The sequence below is a fragment of the Galleria mellonella genome, unplaced genomic scaffold, assembly GCF_026898425.1.
Source record: "Galleria mellonella isolate WM207_F2 unplaced genomic scaffold, CSIRO_AGI_GalMel_v1 utg139, whole genome shotgun sequence".
Lineage (NCBI taxonomy): Eukaryota > Metazoa > Arthropoda > Insecta > Lepidoptera > Pyralidae > Galleria > Galleria mellonella.
In genome coordinates this window covers 4,201,774-4,222,096 of record NW_026441995.1, presented here as the reverse complement: position 1 = coordinate 4,222,096, position 20,323 = coordinate 4,201,774, and the positions used below count along the sequence as shown (strand labels likewise).

Here is a 20,323-nt window from a genome sequence, read left to right as displayed (position 1 = left end):
AATGAATGAAAAAAAAAAAAACATTTTTAGATGGCGTATCAAGATAAACATACGCTAGATTTTAAGCTAAAATTTCAGGTGCACAACTGTGAAAATTGCATCCTATTTGATGCAATAGCTTTGCGTGATGCTGGAACAAACATACAGAGAGACAGATAAAATTTTTAATAATTATTGTTTTGACATCTGTTGGTCTAATTAATATCCCGTATATTATTTTAAATATCTTCCATATACAGTCATCATCCAATTAAAATTTTATTATATTAATAACTTAATTAGCCATATATTCATTAATTATATTAGTTATATAAAAGTATAAATTTAAATTTTTCAAAATGATTAAAATTGATAAAAATAATTTACTTTTTATGCTATTACTACACACGACACACAATTTCACAATCGGAACTTAAGGCGACGTGATTACAGGTAAATAGTACCAGAGGGAGACTTTGTACAAAAGTCGATTGCTTGGGTACCTCTGTCCCATTCATGTTTCTACCGTGAAGCAGTTGTGTTTGCATGGCTGTGTTTCGGTTTGAAGGGTGGGATATGGCGTGAATTTACTTGGTACAGAGGAATAACACCTGAGTCCTCAGGAATGTCAACGCATGGGGGGTATCATGGGCGAAACAGTATACTCTGTTATATCCATGGTATTGCTCACGTCTATAAGCGACGCTTACCACTTTCCATCAAGTGGGCCGTCAGCTTGTTTGCCATTCTAAGTTCCAAAAAAACCAGATTTTTTTACTGACGTTTCGTTCTTGTTGCGTTAAGTCCCAAATAGTTTATTTAAAATATGATTCAACAAAACTGTTAATATTATAGATAAAATTCCTTTTAGGTATCTTGATAAGCCCATTTAATTTCTATAACTACAATTTATTTCTCGATTCATAGTCATGCTTAAAATCCGCACCATATGTAGTTGACTATGGCTAGAGTGAACATTACTTCTTATGGCATACCCTTATTTGAAACTAGCTGTGTTTCCAATCTAATATTTTATTGGTGACTTTCATACAATATTTAATTACCCTATTTACTGCTTGGAGGCATATTTTAATATAACATTTAAGTACTTTCACTTAATGTCAAATAAAAAACGCCCGTGCAAAATTCTGCTTCTAGGCTACAGATGACTATACTCGCCTCCAGACCCACTGCTTTAGGCTATTATTGGATAAATTGTGTTTTAAATCAATTAAAGTATATTTTATTTATTTCAATTCCACATTTCTGTTGATAGCCTTATTTATTATCTGTATTTTTATTTTACTTTTTTATTTCAACACAATGTCCATGCATTGCGTAAAGATGTTGCCTCTCTTTGCTTCTGTTATCGCGTCTATCATGGGAAGTGTTCAGAGCAATTATTCCTTATTTAATATTAATACCGATTGGTGAATTTCACTACCGTACAATCTGCATACGAGCTAACTTTATTTCGACCATCTTGATAAATAGCGGTCCTTCACCGTGCATTTCTGTAGATATTATCTTTCACGCATGAACAGACTAACACCATATGGTTCCAATATAGAGTGGGCCACCCCTTTCTTTCTCGAGGGTGTGGTAAGAAGCGACTAAAAGAACTTAATGGTCGAGGAATGGGCAGCAACGTCCCTCTTAAAACATCACCTAACCTAATCCGCCTGCCAAGCGTGACAACTACTGGCAACCTTCCTTCCTTCGACCCCTCCTTATGGGGGAGGCCTATGTTTAGTATTAACCAATTAAAATTATAAAGAATTTTCTAGGCTCTTTCAAGATGGTTCCAACAAAAAAATTAGAACATTTCTGTAAAAAAAAAATATAATAAACTAAGTTTTATCTTTTTGATATCCGTAACTTTTGTTTATAAACCCCTAAAAGTAACGTAGTACAACATATTCATGAATTATTGATATTATCAACCATATGTATCACATAATAACGTATTTGCTTAGGCTCCAAATGCCCGCCTGAACTAGTAGTAGTGTTTTCTCCAGATCCTAAAATAATATTCACATCTGTTCCTTTTAGGGTATGTTTTCATAAGTAGTTTTCGATTGTGATTAGAATGTATTTATTCAATTGGCTTATTCATGAATGTGAACAAAGTAAATCTTAACGTTTTTTTTTTACTTTACTAATTCCAGGGTTTGCATGGCGAAATGGATCCAGAACCACATCTGTTCGGCGACTATATGTACGATGCAAACGGCACCGCCATACAGTACTTCCCCGTAAAATATCCCAAGACAACAAACATTGGCGGCGTGGACTACCCTGTTGCATACGACATCATCGAGCTGAGAGTCGAGAGCAATCATGGCAACCCGACGTACACGTGCGTCTACCGTTTTCGTGTACACGGCAACCCGCTCTCAGACATCAGAAGAGCAACCGAAGACAGCATCAAAGACAGCGAGTCGTAGCGACTGAAAAAAAAAACTATGATTTTTTTTTTATTGTACATTGAATATGTGAAGTGATAATGTGCGATGTGCGTTCGTAAAACGTCCATTTAAAAAGTTGTGTTCAATTTGAATTTGGAAGTGACCATTCCTGGATAATAATTAGCTCGTGAGAGCGAGGTGTGGCCTTATTTTATAATCGTTTTAATTTACTAACACATAGAATATAAAATCAAAAGTACAAATCTGTTTGTTGACTACATAGTGACTTACAATTATGTGCTTAATCTGGATAAGGACTTAACACGCACAATGACCACTAGATAGATACGCTTAGTTATATAGCTTGAGTACATTTTTATCTATATTTATTGGTAGGTTTTAAACATATTTTAAGTTTGTTATAAATTGGTTAAGATTCTGAATATTTAATAGTAATTTTCTCAAGTAAGTTGGACAAAGTTCTATTGACGACGGGTGTAACAATTATGGTACTGAGTCATAATTTTTAGGAAAGAGTGTCTACACCATTTTGTCTTATTTTTTATAATGTTTAAATAAGTCGATCAAATGCATATATTTTTAAAAAGTTAAATAGAATTAAGTTGAAATTCAGTGATACGTAATGGATACTTAAATTTTACTTGTATTAGACTTTTTTTTTTATAATCAGGCCCTGGTCTTGGCAAAAGAAGTCAATCATAGAGTCATGTAAACTCTATTGACTGTCTCAGAGATATAGAACTCTGTACTAATTCCTGTCACCCAGTTCTCGCCTAAATGAGCCGCGTCCAAATTTACATAATAGTTTGTATAGGCTTAAAAACTGAACTAGTCTTACGTTATAAATATGCCAATATAAATATAAGCGTTTGCACTTGTTTTTAACTAATATAGTCGGTAGTGGAAGCCCATCGGCCCTACTAACGTTGGATGAATCTTATTAGGTTTTACTTTAGGTTAATTAAATGATAAAACAATTGGTCAATGTATATTTGTACTCAAAATGCTTTGTTTTGTTATACTAGTATTTACCGTAATTTCGTCCGCTTAACCATTCCATACAGTGCATAAATGCCAAATTTTATAGTGATCGGTTAAGGCGCTATAAGGTAACAAAAAACAAATTTATTTTCACATTATATTAATAACAATGTTCAAATCCATCTGTTATTATAGGAATAACTCCAAATCATTACCATTATTCTATTTTAATATTAATATATTAATGTTCTATTGATAAAATAGATATTTTCGCTCAAAAAGTCATGAGCAAAAACGATATAAACAATAATGCCTCACATATTAAGATGGCAGATCCAACTTTCAAGTTAGTAAGGAAGGCTCAAAACTATTTGTATTTTTCAACTTATGTTCCTTAGGAGAAAATCTTCAACTTTATAATTTAATAATGATTTTAATTAAATTCTATAAAAAAAAAAATAAGGTCGAAAACTAAAATTGTGTATTTTAATACAAGATTTTTGAGTACAAATAAATGTTGACTTCATTACACTGTCCTATTAGTTTATACAAAGAATTGCACCAAATTGCACATGAGCGACTTAAGCTGTATTTCTTTTGTACACATAAAAAGACAGTTTTAATTTCATTTTTGAACCTATCAAATTGACCTACCTCTCAAATACATGACACATGAAATTCTGTATTGCAGTCCAACAATAATCGTCTCATTGGATTCATAAAAATACTTTGTTCATAATGTAATAATGATTTTGAAACTACATCCGCATCGACAGATTTAATAAATAACCGATACACTGAAATTACAGAGTACAGAAGCATAACACCTTGGTCCTTAGATATAGCAATGTTTGAGAGACACCATAGATATTGCACTGTGCTTTTATGTACATGTTATTGGTCATATTTATAGATGATGCTTATCCATCAGATGGGCTGCTAGCTTGTGTGTGGTCCCTGTAAAAAATATATCCGTCAGACAATTATTGAGACCAAACCAATTAACTTACGACCCAATAATGCATGTTTAAAAATTGGATATCCAGAACTACAAGGTTATTTGATGTAGTCATTGCGGAGACGCTAGAGAAATCAATTTTACGCAGTGAATTTAATGACAAAAAAACTTACAACAAACATTAATATGCATACACTGTTGTCATGGCCGTAGTTAGGGGGGAGAGAAGGCATTGAGGGGCAATGCGCTACTTTAAAAGGCCCAATGCATTGCCTTGAATGGCCTAATGCCCTACTTTAAAATTAAAGGCCCCAAGAAAATTAGATTCGCTACGGCCCTGATTGTTGTACATGTAACTGAAATTATTATGAACTACAAATATAAGTACTTGAATTATAGTTATGACAGTTTACAATAATGATTTGAAAATGTTGTCGATTTATACTCCAATTTCCATGTAAATACAGAAAATAATAGTGTATTTAGAGGTAGTTCTCACAAGAAAGAAATGTCACGTTTTGCTCTCAAGTTTTGTGATTTCTTATAATAATTACTTTGCGGAGGGTAGTTTGTAATATAGTAATGTAAAACTAGTGTGCAGAGTAGGTACTTTCTATTAATACAATAAATGCGTTCTTTATTTAAGTTTGATCTCTACACAGTCTAACTATAATACTAATTAACTACGCAACGAATTTTAACGCGGTTTTTGTCAATAAATAAATTGATTTAAAGGTTTATACGTAAAAATTAATATTGTTTTGTGTCAGTTTATTGAAATATGACGTTAATTGTTCAAGATGTCAAAAGAAATCAAGTCGGCTGAGAATTTTCATCAAAAACGCTACCTATCCTCTTGAGATATAACAAAACAATGTATGGTGATATTGTTTCTCTTTTATAGGTTTACAAAAAAGTCCGCGATGGCATATGTCTATCTTTTATTAAGGATAGCTTCCTATACTCATCTAGTTCACACTCAACGCAGCAAGCTGATGCAAAAAATGTAAGCATATATGCTCTACTACCCGTCAGAAGAGGGCGGGTCGTTAATAAATCCGAATTACTATATGACTTGAAGTACTGAGATAGTAAATCACAAAACTTGGTAGGATATCGCAGCGTCACAATGCTTATGTAGTTTTCTCTTAACGTTATTGGCTTTACATAATAATGGAGTCATATTAGTTATGTAGATTTGAAATTTAGAAAAATTATGTCGATCTGTCTAATGAAATTGTTTTATAAATGTCTGTTTAAATTTTGAAACAGTCTTATTTTATGTCCTATCCGCACTAAATATATAATATAGTAATATAAATTAGTATATAGTAATAACTTTGTAAAAGTTACCACTAACATTTTTCTTTTAATATATTCTTCGGTCCTCGTTTATAATGAAATCATGTGTTCTTATTTTAATTTATTCAGTTTTTTTTTTCTTTTTAATCGAAATTGTGTGTTTAGTGATGGCGATTCAACAATTGTATACCAAAAAGTATATTTATGTTATAAGAGCTATCAAGCATGGGTGATATGACTCATTTGTTACTTTTATTATTACCGTGCTGTGTGTATGTGTTATATAAACCCATGAATATCTCTCAGTTACGAATACTATTAAAATTTGTCACCCATGTGTGCTAGCTCTGTATACAATACTACTGAGAGTCTATATAGGTACATGCATGTGTGAGGATGAGAAATGAGACAATTATACGATTTTAGTTTATGTAAATAAATAAATAAAAATCTTCTTTATTCGTAACAATGGTGTAATTTAAACTTATTTTACAATGAATAATTAAAATGAATTATAAAAGTCTCTGAACTAAGTCAGCACTGTTTCTTGGGGGCTAGATGCAAATTAAAAATGTTTTAATATATTATATTAATAAATAAACCAGTGTTCGTGTTGATAATATAGAATACTAAATATGTTAATAATATAAAATAATGAAAGAAAAATACATTCAACTCAGCAGCTATGATCGCACACAGACACATCTCGGTTTATCTCGCTGTCTCCGGTTTCTTGTCGAATTGTGTTCTTTTTATTTATTTGACGCCATTTGTGTTTATAAAATATATGTATATATTAAAGTAGATACGACAATGTATGTGTTTGAATCCAACTTCAAATAATATTATAGTGAGCCTCCTATAGCTTCATTAGCTCTTTGGCCAATTTTAAACTAAGTTAAAAAAAAAATATCATCACCTTGTTATTTACAATGAACCCTAGTAAATTTTAATAATGTTTACCGCAATATTATTTGTTCTATTATTTATTAGAAATAATACAATTCTGGTTAACTGGAAGTCTGAAGAGTAAAAGAGAGACTAAGAGATATCTCATGTTGAAGTCGTAATAGTTATTTATAATTTATTTAATTTGACTAGGTTTTACAGAATTACTCTGTGTATCGCATAACGTGACTATTTTAAGTATCCTAATATGCTACAGACTTTCATAGTATGTACTTCAATAGGAAGTAAGTAAATTCTATTTGTCCACCGCGCCTATATCAAGCACAAATTATCGTGTATTTAATTCGTTCTACCTCACACTCGCGAAAGTCAAATTAATATTAACTTAAATTTATTACATGTTTATGAAAAACATCAAACATCCAAGGACACGATATTCTGGCCTGCATATTTTATATTTATTTGTTGAAAGTTGGATAACGGCACTAAATATAGAGAATATCTACTAGAACTATGTTCAATTGCGTCTTTATTTATGTATTTGTAGAAGAATTTTAAAACTGTTTTATTATACTGCTTTTATGTAATTATGTGAAAATATTTGTGATGTTAGAAATAAAAGTTGTATGAATTAACGACTATTATTTTGTCGATTTCAATAAATGAGTATTTTATTTATGACTTTTAGAATTTTACCCGTTTATACATATCCTCGTGTCAATTCTAACGAATCTATCTATCTGCCTATTTTTGTTTTTAAATAAAAATTCAATTCACTTGGAAAGGTTTACTGGAAGAAATCTCTTATTAGAGATAAGCTCGCCTTTGTACATGACGTTTAAAATTAATTGTTCTTAACAATATGTTTGTGTACAATAAAGAATCTACTATTTTAATAATATTTTTATTACTTAAAAAAACGAATCAAGAAAATAATAAAATCTTTGTAACTGTTGACAGTTTGAGCACAAATTAAAATATACTTTTTTTTTCCTGTAACTTCGGTTCCGCTGTTTGCTGCGGATGGAGTAATTATTTTTATTTTAAATGTATTTTCTATTTAGTTTGAAAATTGAAAATCATTGTGTGATTTACTGATTTATTTCCTATATTCCTACGTTAATACAAAATTGATAAAAATACAATACTTAGTTTTGTAAATTTAAGGTACCTTATAAAATTGGCAGTACACATTTTTATACTTTATCACCAATAATTTTTTATTTGACTTAGTTAAAAAATACTTTGGTCCAAATACACTCTATCACCTCACAAATAGTAGACTGAAAAAATTTGCCCGATATCAGACATTAACTTGGTCTGGCGGGATACTATGACCTCTAAATCTAGCAACATTTTTTAATTTATTTTTTGGACGCCATCTACCCCTTATAAACATACTTGTACATTGCTATAGAAATAAATATCTACAATTTTTGTGAGACATGATTAAACATGTTTGAAAAACACCGTATTCAAAGACAAATCTTTCAAACATAAACATAGGGCCATGAAATATTTTTTGAAATTTCAGGGCTGAACGAAACACAAATTTGATGTTAAAATTACATAATACATATCGTATAAACATATTAAAAATGTTAAAATGTTGTCCCTTTGGACTTTTATGGCAGGATTTGTGACGAACAATATCTTAAGCTCCTTTTACTAGGCCGATTTTGGTATGAACAAAAACACGAAATTGACTCCGAGAATTCGGAATTTCATTTTATGGTAGAACCCCCAGTATAGTAATATTAAAACTGTAATTCTATATATTGATGCGACATTCGTGATACGGTGGCGGCGGTGTCTCGCACCTGTCTGGTGGTAACCGAACCGCGTCTACTGCAATTCTTTGGGCTCGAAACTGAGTGCTACCATCAGGCAGAGAAAGCTCCCTACGTATTTGCGGAGGAGTCGCCAAATCCGGATTCACCACGTTACTCCAAAGTAAATTTGCTCTCATATCTCCATCCGCTACTCTCTGAGCTCTCCGCCTCTGTCTTTCTGTTTGCGTTTTTATACAGTTCCACTTTCTACATTTACAAATTTCCCTCAGCCATATATAGGTGCCGATTATCCCAATACCCAGGCCTATCTCGAGACCCATAATGAGCGCTTGCACCGCTGAAAAATCTTTGTCAAATTTCTCAAACGGTGTCAGTGTTCTATTGGTGTCCCTGGTAACTGCTGGCAACGTTGTGTTTTTCTTCACAGTCTGTGTCACATTCCATACGTCATTTATATCGACTGCTTTATTCTCTTCTACTACAGATATCATTCTTTCAAGCATTTTAGGTCTCGACCTCCGACACTGTTTTGAATATGATATTTCACGTGACACTATCCAAGCCTCAGCTGCGATAAATTCTGAACTGCATTTCAAGTAATCATTTTTCAATTCCAATCTAGTTAGCTTGCGTAATGGTTCGAGCACAACGGTTTTAAATGATATTATATAATTTTGACTCAAATCCAATTTTTTTAAATTAGGCAGTCGCTTAAAAAGTCTCTCCGGAAATAATTTGATTCGACAGTTTTGTAAGTTTAGTACCTGAAAATATAAAATTTACAGTCATAAAAAATGTTAATTTCAAATGATCCTCTGTAAATGAGACAACTGGAATTAAATGCTACATCTATTTCGTTGTTGAGAAGCATTCTCGATTGGTGACTTTGTACATATACATATACATTTCATTCGGCGATTCCCGATTATATGAAATAGCAACTTCAAATGAGTTGCAGGGTGTTCTCTCCTCCTATCAACCATCCTCACCTATCATACCGCACTGGTGATAAACGGCTGATATAATGAAAAATATCACCATGCGCGAACTTTTTTATCCAATTGTAGACTAGTTTGTGATTAGTGCTCATCATCATCATCATCATCCTACCCTTATCTCAATTATTATTTGGCGTAATATATTTTTTATCCATATTACAAAAAGATTTGGCTTATAATTTTACGACCGGCCGCCTGCCTGACGTCAACCCTCTTTGGGAATTCTTTGTGCTCATATATGACATAATAATCTTAACCATGTTTTATTTTTATGTATCCCTTAATTATATACTCTTTGGTATCCTTCATATGGCACATAAAATATTGGTTGGTCACGACGTTGATTTCTCGTTTTTATGTTTTTTTTTTAATGACTTATAATGGAATGGTAACCCTGTCTGCGCTAACGGTATACGCTGACAGAGCAGCAGAGATGATAAATGAAGATGAAAGCAGGTCAGCCCATCGTGATGAATACACCTGGAACTCAACCTACTAGGGTATATTGCTAGCAAATGGACTGGTAGTTCGCATTACTAACAAAGCCTGTCCCCCCTCTCGTTCTTGTGGTTGGCAGTAACATGATTAATCATGCCACATTCAATATGCATGATGTTCTTATTTATAGCCTACTAGGAGTATAACGACAAGGCAAGTGAGTGAGTGGAATAAAGTGACGAATATAACGTCTTATCTCTCTGTCTCAGTGATTAATACACTGACACTTCAAAGCAAAACAACTATACATACTTACATTAAAATAAATACCGCTGGAAATATTACACAGCCATCTAGTCTCAGAGTAAGCAGTAGATTTGTATTACTGTATGACATATTTATATATATATATATATATATTGTCGTGTGGTCCCAGCGTAGAACAGACCACCCCTTTCTTTTCCGTGGGTGTCGTAAGAATCGACCAAAGGACGGCGAGGGATGGACAGCAGTATCCCTTTTAAAACTACTGTCAAAACCCCCCAAGAGGGATGCTTATGTTCAGCAGTTGACAGTTTAAAGCTGATATGATAATGGTATTTTTTTTTTTTATTAAAAATACAAGAAAACAAATGCTGGTATTCTACGAGATCAAACTCGCAACTAACGGATTGTGAGGCGATGTGATCCAAGGATGCCTGAGTTTTTTTGCAAAGACATTAATTCTTAATTTCTTCTTCTATCTTATATCTTATTAATTTCTATTTGTAAATAAAAAGTTTATGAAGATAATTATTACAGATTTTAATGAAATTCAATGACCATAATATCCTGAATTCATGGGATGCTTCTTATCTTAATCTACACGAACAAAGCCGCGGATTTTATTTAGTATAATCTCGATATACGTAAAAGGCATACCTGTAATTTGTCGTGTATTATAAAAGGTTCGTTTTTCAGTGTTTCGAAAATATTTCCCGATAAATCGAGAATATCTAGTTTTGGTGTGTCCGAAAACAAATCTGACTGGATGTCTCTCAGCCGGTTATTGCTTAAATCCAATTGCACCAACTCTTCCAAACCGGCGAACGCGTGTAAACCAATCCAGTATATCAGATTGTAAGATAAATTTAAAATTTTCAGCGAACTGTAACCAATCTCCTGCAAATAATAGAATCGTTGATAACTTCTAAAGACAATACAAAAACATCTTACCTAATCATTTCTTTCTAATATCAATAAGTATGGAGCGATAACAATAAATATTACATAGACAGTAAACTTTAGATCAATACATATATTTTTCATTAATTAGTTTTGAAGTAAATACAGTGACCGTCGTGTCGTTCAAAGTTAAATACATGTAAGAAATAAAGTAAACGAAGCGAACCGATTTTGACAAAATCGTTGAGAATATTGACTTTAGACGATATAGCGATTTCATAAAAAAAAAACATTTTGCAAGTGAAAGTAGAAGAGAAAAGGAAGATCAAGAAGTAATTCGATACATGAGTCAGATAAATAAATACCACTGGATATATATATATTTTTATATGGTTTTGTCATCCATATAAAAAAAATATATATCTAGTGGTATATTTATTTGTCTGCGCTAGCGGTATACACTGGCGAAGCACTAGTGAGGGATAATAGTGAGAATGAAAAAGTAGTTCAGTTAGCCCATTATGATGAATACACCTGGGTATATTGCTAGCAATGGGACTGGCAGTCTGTATTACTAATAACCCCCCCCCCCCTCTCCCCCCTCCCTCTACTAGACATATTACACAACGCCATCTAGTCCCAAAGTAAACCGCGCTTGTATTAGGGATATTACACAGCTGATAGACGTACCTTTTTTTAAAAAAAAAAATACATATTATGTGTAGAAATTTCCCATTATATATATTATAGAAATCGTAGATAACATTTTGTAAAGAAACATCAAGTCTGTTCTGGGACAGAGCCAATTAGAGACAGATTCGTTATTTGTTCCAAAAAAAAAATATCGTACCTTATAGCAAAAATTATCCAATTCTGTAATAGCGTTGTGGCTAAGACTGTACACTTGAACAATTCTCGGCACTCCCACGTCGACTTCTATAATATTTTGATTACTACAGGTCGCTCTGTTCAAACCGTCTTCCATATCACAATCGCACTGTTTCGGACATAGTTGACCACAAACTATACTGGCGAACCATAATACAAATACAGCACAATACTTTAACCCCATTTCTTATGATTTAACACGATATGTTCAGATGAAAACTTCAGGTGCATTGTTTTCTTAAAGGAAAATGCACTGACTCAAACGGTGTAATATAAAAATGGAACGTTGACAAATGGCGATGCGAACATACAACACCTATCTAATCACTACGATAAGATAACCGCTTGCTTTTATAATAAAGACAAGGAGTTTTATCTTCATTGACTAAACATAAGTATTGTTCGTTTTACATGAAATTGTATTTGATTGGCGTACTACATTTAGATTCAAGCACAAGGACTCTAACATCAAAAATTATTAATCTAAGCGGTTGAACTTTTTTTTCGATGGGTGAAAATGGTATGGTAATCCCGCCTGCGCTAACGGGATACGCTGGCGGAGCACCAGTGAAGGGTGATTGATGAGAATGAAAACAAGTTAGGTAGCCCATCATGATGAATTCGTCAGGAATTATCCATGATAGTTTCCAGGGGGAACCGCGAGGAGGTCGACCTGGTTGGGTATATTGCTAGCAATGGGATTTTTATTCTCCATTTCTAACAAACCCTTTTCCCCCAAATAATGGAATGTTACCCCACCTGCGTTAACGATATACACTGGTGGGGTACCAATGAGGGGTGATAGATGAGAATAAAAAGGCTGGTCAATTAGCCCATCGTGATGAATACACCTGGAACTCAGCACGATGGTTTCCAGGGGAAGGAGCACGTAGAGGTCGACCTAGTTGGGTATATTGCTAGCCATGAGGCTCTTAGTCCCCATTATTAACAATACAATACGACTATAACGATTAACTCTTGAATTGAATTTAGTCACAATAATCAAATAATAAATTACAATATGTATTCTTTATTGCACTTGTAAATTACATAGATAAGACACATAAATGTCACAATATAAGATATATTTAGAAATAAGTCTTGCTCACAAGTAAGATTAATGATCCTTAATTATAATTTTCAAACGACTTTAAAATGGAGAATGATTTTGATAAATTTCTATTCGATTATAGTTTTCCACATATTAGACGATATATCCACGATATTAAACGATATATTTTACATACAGAATATAAAAAGGCGTATATATATATATATATATATATATATATATATATATATATATATATGTAAATAATAATGCGCGGAACATAAATATTTTTATATAAATTCATAAAAACATTAATGATTCCTTATATATCATTTCAAATAATAATGAATTGAGAAATCTCCACCTTTTTTTCTTTAGGTACGACTATGTTAATGCTTATACTGGTTGGTTGTTAATATATTAAAAGAGATAGTTCTACGTTTCATGTATGTACACCTTTCATATATATTTTAATCTCTAACCACTTTTATCTCTATCTACTCACAATTTTTTAATACCATACTTCGCCCTGCCAATATTGATTTTATAATTGATGGAGCTATGAGGTAACAAACAAAAAAAAAAACAATTGAGAACTGTCTTTTTGGAGTTGGTTGAAAAAGGTAAGTTAAGGTAGACCTGTTTTTGGAACAATCACGACATTGTTAACAGACTTTCTAAATTATGAAAATAATGATATTGGACGGTAGATTTGAAATAAAAACCCTTACGTTGTTACGCTGGGCTAAATGAGATCTTCCTTATTTAAAGACTACAGTCACTTTACATGATATAAGAGCCGTGAACTTGTTTGCAATTCTATCATAAAAAAACTCAATTTTACAAGAACAGAACTGAATTTACTTGGTTATGCATTTACTTATATATATATATAGAGTAGTGGAGCGAGATATTATTGGCTACGCGTCGTCGGTATAAAACTGTCGTTCTATTTCTGTACGTAGGTCAATGTCGAGCGTTGCTCTCGTACCAATTACTAATCTACCTACCTATATGTTTATAGTAGCAGATGGGGAAAAACAAACGAACAATCATTTTCATTACTTTTGTTCTAACTGAAAAAGGGTCCTGGGTGAGAATAGAACTAAAAGGTAATTAAAAGACAAGTTAAATTTTTCGGATTTTTTTTTTTGTATTTTCATAATTTTTTATAATTTATAAATGACCTAGTAAGAAAGTAGTCTTATCCGTTTCAGCACATACAATCATCATTCATGAGATTACAAAAGATCCTTTGGCGAGTGCAGTACCGAGGCCGGCGGTCGAGGCGCGCCCGCGGCGCCGCGCTCCGTCCTGCCGTCACTATTACGATTTAATTACATATAATATCTTACGTACAATTAAATTAATTAACGGAGATTACAAGCCTGAGTTGAGCAGCCGGCCGCGCGACCGACCGGGCCGCGGGCTGCACGAGGCAGCGACGCGTCCTGCGCTTAGAAGCACTTCCTGTGCACAATTGATGGTCCGGACTCATCGTACTCTTGCTTCGAGATCCACATCTGTTGGAATGTGGAGAGGGAGGCCAAGATGGAACCACCGATCCAGACGGAGTATTTGCGCTCAGGCGGGGCGATGATCTTGATTTTCATCGTCGACGGTGCAAGGGCAGTGATCTCCTTCTGCATACGGTCGGCGATGCCCGGGTACATGGTGGTGCCTCCAGACAAGACAGTGTTGGCGTACAGATCCTTACGGATGTCGACGTCGCACTTCATGATCGAGTTGTAGGTCGTCTCGTGGATACCGCAAGATTCCATACCCAAGAAAGAGGGCTGGAAGAGGGCCTCAGGGCAACGGAATCGCTCGTTACCGATGGTGATGACCTGGCCGTCAGGTAATTCGTACGACTTCTCCAGAGAGGTGGATGAAGCGGCGGTGGCCATTTCCTGCTCGAAGTCCAAAGCGACGTAGCACAATTTCTCCTTGATGTCACGAACGATTTCACGCTCAGCTGTGGTGGTGAAAGAGTAGCCTCGCTCTGTGAGGATCTTCATTAGGTAGTCTGTGAGGTCACGGCCGGCCAAGTCCAGACGCAGGATGGCGTGGGGTAGTGCGTAGCCCTCGTAGATGGGCACTGTGTGCGAGACACCGTCACCGGAGTCCAGCACGATACCAGTGGTACGACCAGACGCGTACAGGGAGAGCACGGCCTGGATGGCGACGTACATGGCCGGTGTGTTGAAGGTCTCGAACATGATCTGTGTCATCTTCTCTCTGGAATAAAAACATTTTACTTGTTAGATAAAACTGATAGTGACAGGTACGTACTTAATGAACAGTGGTACCCAGTTATAATTATATGATTATTTAGTAAATTTCAAAGTTTTTAACATACCTGTTGGCTTTAGGGTTGAGCGGGGCCTCAGTCAGGAGAACGGGGTGTTCCTCGGGAGCGACACGCAATTCGTTGTAGAAAGTGTGATGCCAAATTTTCTCCATGTCGTCCCAGTTAGTAACGATACCGTGTTCAATTGGGTATTTGAGGGTGAGAATACCTCTCTTGCTCTGGGCCTCGTCACCGACGTATGAGTCCTTCTGTCCCATACCGACCATAACACCCTGATGGCGAGGACGTCCAACGATCGAGGGGAAAACGGCACGGGGAGCATCATCCCCAGCAAAACCGGCCTTGCACATACCAGATCCATTGTCTACGACCAATGCTGCAACTTCGTCGTCACACATTCTGAATTAGTCTGAAAATAATTAAATTAACGATAAGCGAACTCTATCGTATACCTTAACATCACCTATACGCTTTTATTATTCTAACTTTTCAGTTACAATTAAACCTAAATTATAGTAACATAACAATCATTCCCATATAGAGTGACACGTGGGCAGAGAAGACCTACGCGACTATTAAGAAATACGCTAAGTGGGTGGACGATGGTCTCGCACTTGGAATCCAAATATGGCTAGGTCTAACACAAGAGGCCCCGACACTATATGTGGCAAGCATTTGGATCGTATGAAGCTACTTAGCGACATTTCTCTGATGTGGGTACCTCTCATTAAACGAGAAAGTGGAACACTGAACGGAACTTTCAAATCGTTAAAAAATAATTATGAAATTTGCAATAAATTTTGCTTATAAGGAACCCGACCACGCCCTACCACAACCGGCTATTCCCGATTCCCCGGCCGGGCGTGCGACCCTGCCAGCCCAACCCTAAACGACGTGTCACTGACCGCACATTCACAATTTAATTGCACTAATTCATCACAACACAAAATCACTAAACACCACAAAGGAGATGAAACGCATATCAATTTCAACTTACTTTTAATTAAATAGTCCTATTATAAATAAATAAATTATATCGCTATTGCACAGCCTCGGTAACGCTGTACAACACTTCAACTCGGGCTCACTTCGTGGAATGTCGGCGAGCGCGGCAGGCGGAGTATATAAATGAGACTGGTTATCGGGGCGCCCCTACCCGCGCCGCGGCAGTTCTCCACCAATCACAGAATACGTGAGGTTTCGTGACCATATATGGTATTCCTCTACAGAGAGCCTGCGCGTCCCCCCCCCGCTGTCCGCGCAACCCCCGGCACTGATAGCGCGCCACTTGATAACGAAGATTTCCAACAGAATTCACATTGGGCACTTGGCAAGCAGACCGATTCTCAGAGTCGATCGTCTAGTCTATTATATTGGACTAACGATAACAACAGCTGGATTGAACGCAGTGTGATAAGGAAAGTCCAAGTTTGGCACTCCGCCAAATCGTATTCTATATTACTAAGCACATATAACTATAGGCAGGAATACATTTGAATTAGTTTCATTGATTACAACAGCAGCCTACCAAGTAGGCGTATTTTACTTAAAACTAAAAGCTTATAAGAATTTATATGGATACCTAGGTACCTACTGCCATAAATATATAAAATGGCAACAGAATATAATGCTTGTAAGTTTATTTAAATATGTAAGTTTAGAGACAATTATTTAATTGACTTACCACAAGATTAGCAAAAACAGAATACAGCAATAACGATCCGTGAGAAATGCCGGCCGGTTTCTTTCTGTTCTGTCACTCGCTCGCACCGCGATCGTTCGCTCGTGTAGCGGAGTGTGGATTTGTGGAGGTCGCTTTGCTTCACTACGCCGGCGCCACGACACAATGGACTCGCCCAACAGACCCTACTGCAGGTGCTAAACAATTTCAAAATTTACCACAATTTTCGTTTCAATTATCACCTAACGACCTGCAACACTTCTTCATTAACAAACCTAATTGACAGATGTCATGCATTTATTCATAATTTGAAATAAGAATGTTATTTTTTTTTCGATTACAATTGGACTCGCCCAAGCTCCCCTCTTGTCGCAACCGTTCGCTTTGCCATATATGGCAATCGGTATAATCCCGTCTTGTGATTGGTGCACGCCAGCAACGGTCGTCGTAGAGATATTGCGCACACAGATAAATGTTTTGTTGGTAGTTGTGACGAGTATTCCATTCAATGACAGCAGTATAACGCAACTATGTTATGAAGATGTAACTATTGAACCGACTTTTTAATTTGTTCAGGTTATATTAAAGACGTTGCATTATCTGTCGGTATGTAGTACCTCCTATGTGTTTATCTTTCTTTTAAAGCTATCATTAATTATTTTCTCCATGACAGTTCCCATGTAAAAACGTAGTCATCATAACATACCTAATTGCGTACTATATTTAATAATCTTACTCAAGAAGGCCATTTCAGTAGGTAAGTACTTACCTACTATACTAAGTATGGATGACCTCCGTGCAATGGCAGGCACGTTGCTTTTTGTAAGGAGGTTCCGGTTTCCGGAAATTCTGTATTGGATATTCAGTCAACTTATTTTATTTTCTCTTTTTTCCATTTTGAAGGCTAATAAAATAATTGAAGAAGAAGTAGACATTACGCTAAGACTAAAGCTGGGTATGGCTATTATAGTTTGGATTTAGTACTTTTTTTATGGGTGGAGTTCACCTTTGTATCACTATATTTTTTATTTTATTTTTTTTTTCATATTTTTTAGTCAACAAAGTTATTTAAATAAATAAATAATAAAATAGCAACTCCGCCTACGCTATTAGTATACGCTGACAGGGCCCCAGTAATAGATAATAAGTGAGGATGAAGGTAGGTCAGTTGATCCTTGTGAAGAATTCCACAAAAATAAGCACAATGTTTTACAGGGAGAACCGCGTGGAGGTCGACCTGATAGCGTATACTGCGAACATTAGATCTATTAGAGTCTTATTGACAATCCCTTTCCCCCGATCACGACTATTACCATAAATACTTTTTAAGTAGATATAGTTCACTATTATTATTTATTATATTTATAACTAGCCGTTTCCCGCAGCGTTGTCCGCTTCTATGTAGTTCCCGTATATTATTCTCATTGGAACTCTTCATGAATCCGGTCTTATATGATAGTTATCTCTATATGATAATTACATAACTAATATCTTCATAAAGTTTCAATCAATTGAACTGATCGGTTATTTTATAGCATTTTATTTATACGTAATTCTTTAGATTGATATAACTTTTTTATTTGTGAACGGATTGAAATAAAATAAACACTAAATGTTAAGTGGGGCAAACCGCAACGCATTATTGAAAACCGCATTCAAATCGGTTAAGCCATTTCTGAGATTTGAAAGTAAATAATCTTTATACCTATTCAGATTTTTTTTAGTGGGTGATAATGGTATGGTAACCCCACCCGCGCTATCGGTATACACCGGCGGGGCACCAGAATATATAATAGGATATATTGATGCTAGCAATGGGGCTGTCAAACTCCATTGCTAATAATCTCTTTCCCCCCCTATTCAGATTATTTGAGTGAGGCACTAGAAATTAGTTCTTAAATTCTAATAAATCTATCGCTATAACTTTGCTTTTCTCAATAGATATTCTAAGGGCGAAGGGATTACTAGTAATGCGGAGTCGGTCCTATTGCTTGCAATATACCCTGGTAGGTCAACCTCCACGTAGTTCCCCCAGGAAACCATCGTGCTGAACTCCAAGTGTATTTATCTCGTTGAGCTGACTTGCCGTCCCATTCTCATTCTTGACTAGTGAACCGCGTGGAGGTCGACCTGATAGGCTGTATTGCTGGCAATGGGTCAGTTAGACCCTATTGCTGGGGGGAAAGGGATTGTTAGTAATGGAGATTGAGAATCCCATTGCTAGCAATATACCCAACCAAGTGGGCCTCCTCGCGGTTCCCCCTGGAAACTATCATAATTAATTCCTGATGAATTCATCATGATGGGCTAACTGGCCTGTTTTTATCCTCATCGATCACCCTTCACTGGTGCCCCGCCAGCGTATCCCGTTAGCGCAGGTGGGGTTACTATTCCATTTTATACCAATAATCTCTTTTCCCCTTAGCTGAAGGCTGTACCCGATATCTAGGATGGGTATCAGTCAATGCTGAAGTGGATACGGCTCGCCGAGCCCCGTTTTTAATACATTTATAGAAAGCTTAGATACTAAGGGCTCCTATTTATATCAGTTAATCAATACATCTCGATCATGCGAACGACGTCACGGGTAATAACTAATAAAGAAATATTTCACACATCAAACTACCTGTGATTGAAATAACTCTTAAAATACCGGCAGATATAAATTTGTTTGAACTTAACTGAAAAGTTCCCCATCATATCAGCCGTTAATTGTCCACTGCTGAACATAGGCCTCCCTTTATAGAGGGGTTTGCCAGTACTTAGTTTACTTGGTAGACGGGTTGGCAACCGCAGTTTTTTTTATGGATGATAATCGAATGGTAACCCCACCTGCGCTAATAGTATACACTGGCGGGGCACTAATGAGGGACGATAGGTGTTGATGAAAATGCAAGGTCAGTTAGCCCATCATGATGTATACACTTGGAATTCAGCACGATAGTTTCCAGGGGGGACCACATGGAGGTCGACCTGATTGAGTCCATGCTAGCAATGCGACTGGTAGTTTGCAATACTAACAATCCCTACCCCCCCAGTAATCGCAGTTTTTTTTAATGGATGATAATGGTGTTGTAACCCTGCCTGCGCTAACGGGATACACTGACGAGGTACCAGTGATAGATGACTGATGAGAATGAAAGCAGGTCAGTTAGCCCATCCTAACGAATTCAACTAGAACTGCCCACAATGGTTTTCAGGGGGAACCACGTGGAGGTCGACCTGACAGGGTATATTGCTAGTAATGAGGCTATTTTACCCCATTACTAACAATCCCTACCCCCCAGCAACCGCAATTAGGTCATGGAGATGTTTTAAGAGTAGCGCTGTTACCCATCCCTCGACTAATAAATTCTTACAAAATCCATGGGAAAGGAAGGAGTGATTTATTCTATGCCGGGACCACACGGCAATCCAATCTTGCTCCTCATAATTAATATC

At 35.7% G+C, this 20,323-nt stretch overlaps 3 protein-coding genes across 4 annotated transcripts in view; 1 reads left to right on the top strand and 2 right to left on the bottom strand.

Moving 5' to 3' along the window:
- Positions 1–4,154, top strand: part of LOC113510654 (klaroid protein-like) — a 39,521-nt gene extending 35,367 nt beyond the window's left edge. For both annotated transcript variants that reach the window (XM_052903590.1, XM_052903591.1), the window contains one exon: positions 2,148–4,154. In XM_052903590.1, coding sequence (XP_052759550.1) covers positions 2,148–2,426 — 279 coding nt within the window. In that variant the 3' untranslated portion in view covers positions 2,427–4,154. The remainder of the gene's footprint in view (positions 1–2,147) is intronic.
- Positions 4,155–7,640: 3,486 nt separating this feature from the next.
- On the bottom strand, positions 7,641–12,152 carry LOC113510802 (slit homolog 3 protein-like). The gene is made up of 3 exons (XM_026894341.3): positions 11,802–12,152; positions 10,709–10,948; positions 7,641–9,115 (listed from the first exon to the last, which is right to left on the bottom strand). The coding sequence occupies exons 1-3, from the start codon at positions 12,021–12,023 to the stop codon at positions 8,330–8,332; spliced, it is 1,248 nt and encodes a 415-aa protein (XP_026750142.2). The 5' UTR covers positions 12,024–12,152; the 3' UTR covers positions 7,641–8,329.
- A 1,866-nt stretch (positions 12,153–14,018) lies between these two features.
- LOC128202617 (actin, clone 403) lies at positions 14,019–16,319 on the bottom strand. The gene is made up of 3 exons (XM_052903548.1): positions 16,199–16,319; positions 15,250–15,610; positions 14,019–15,128 (listed from the first exon to the last, which is right to left on the bottom strand). The coding sequence occupies exons 2-3, from the start codon at positions 15,597–15,599 to the stop codon at positions 14,348–14,350; spliced, it is 1,131 nt and encodes a 376-aa protein (XP_052759508.1). The 5' UTR covers positions 15,600–15,610; positions 16,199–16,319; the 3' UTR covers positions 14,019–14,347.
- Positions 16,320–20,323: the final 4,004 nt, after the last annotated feature.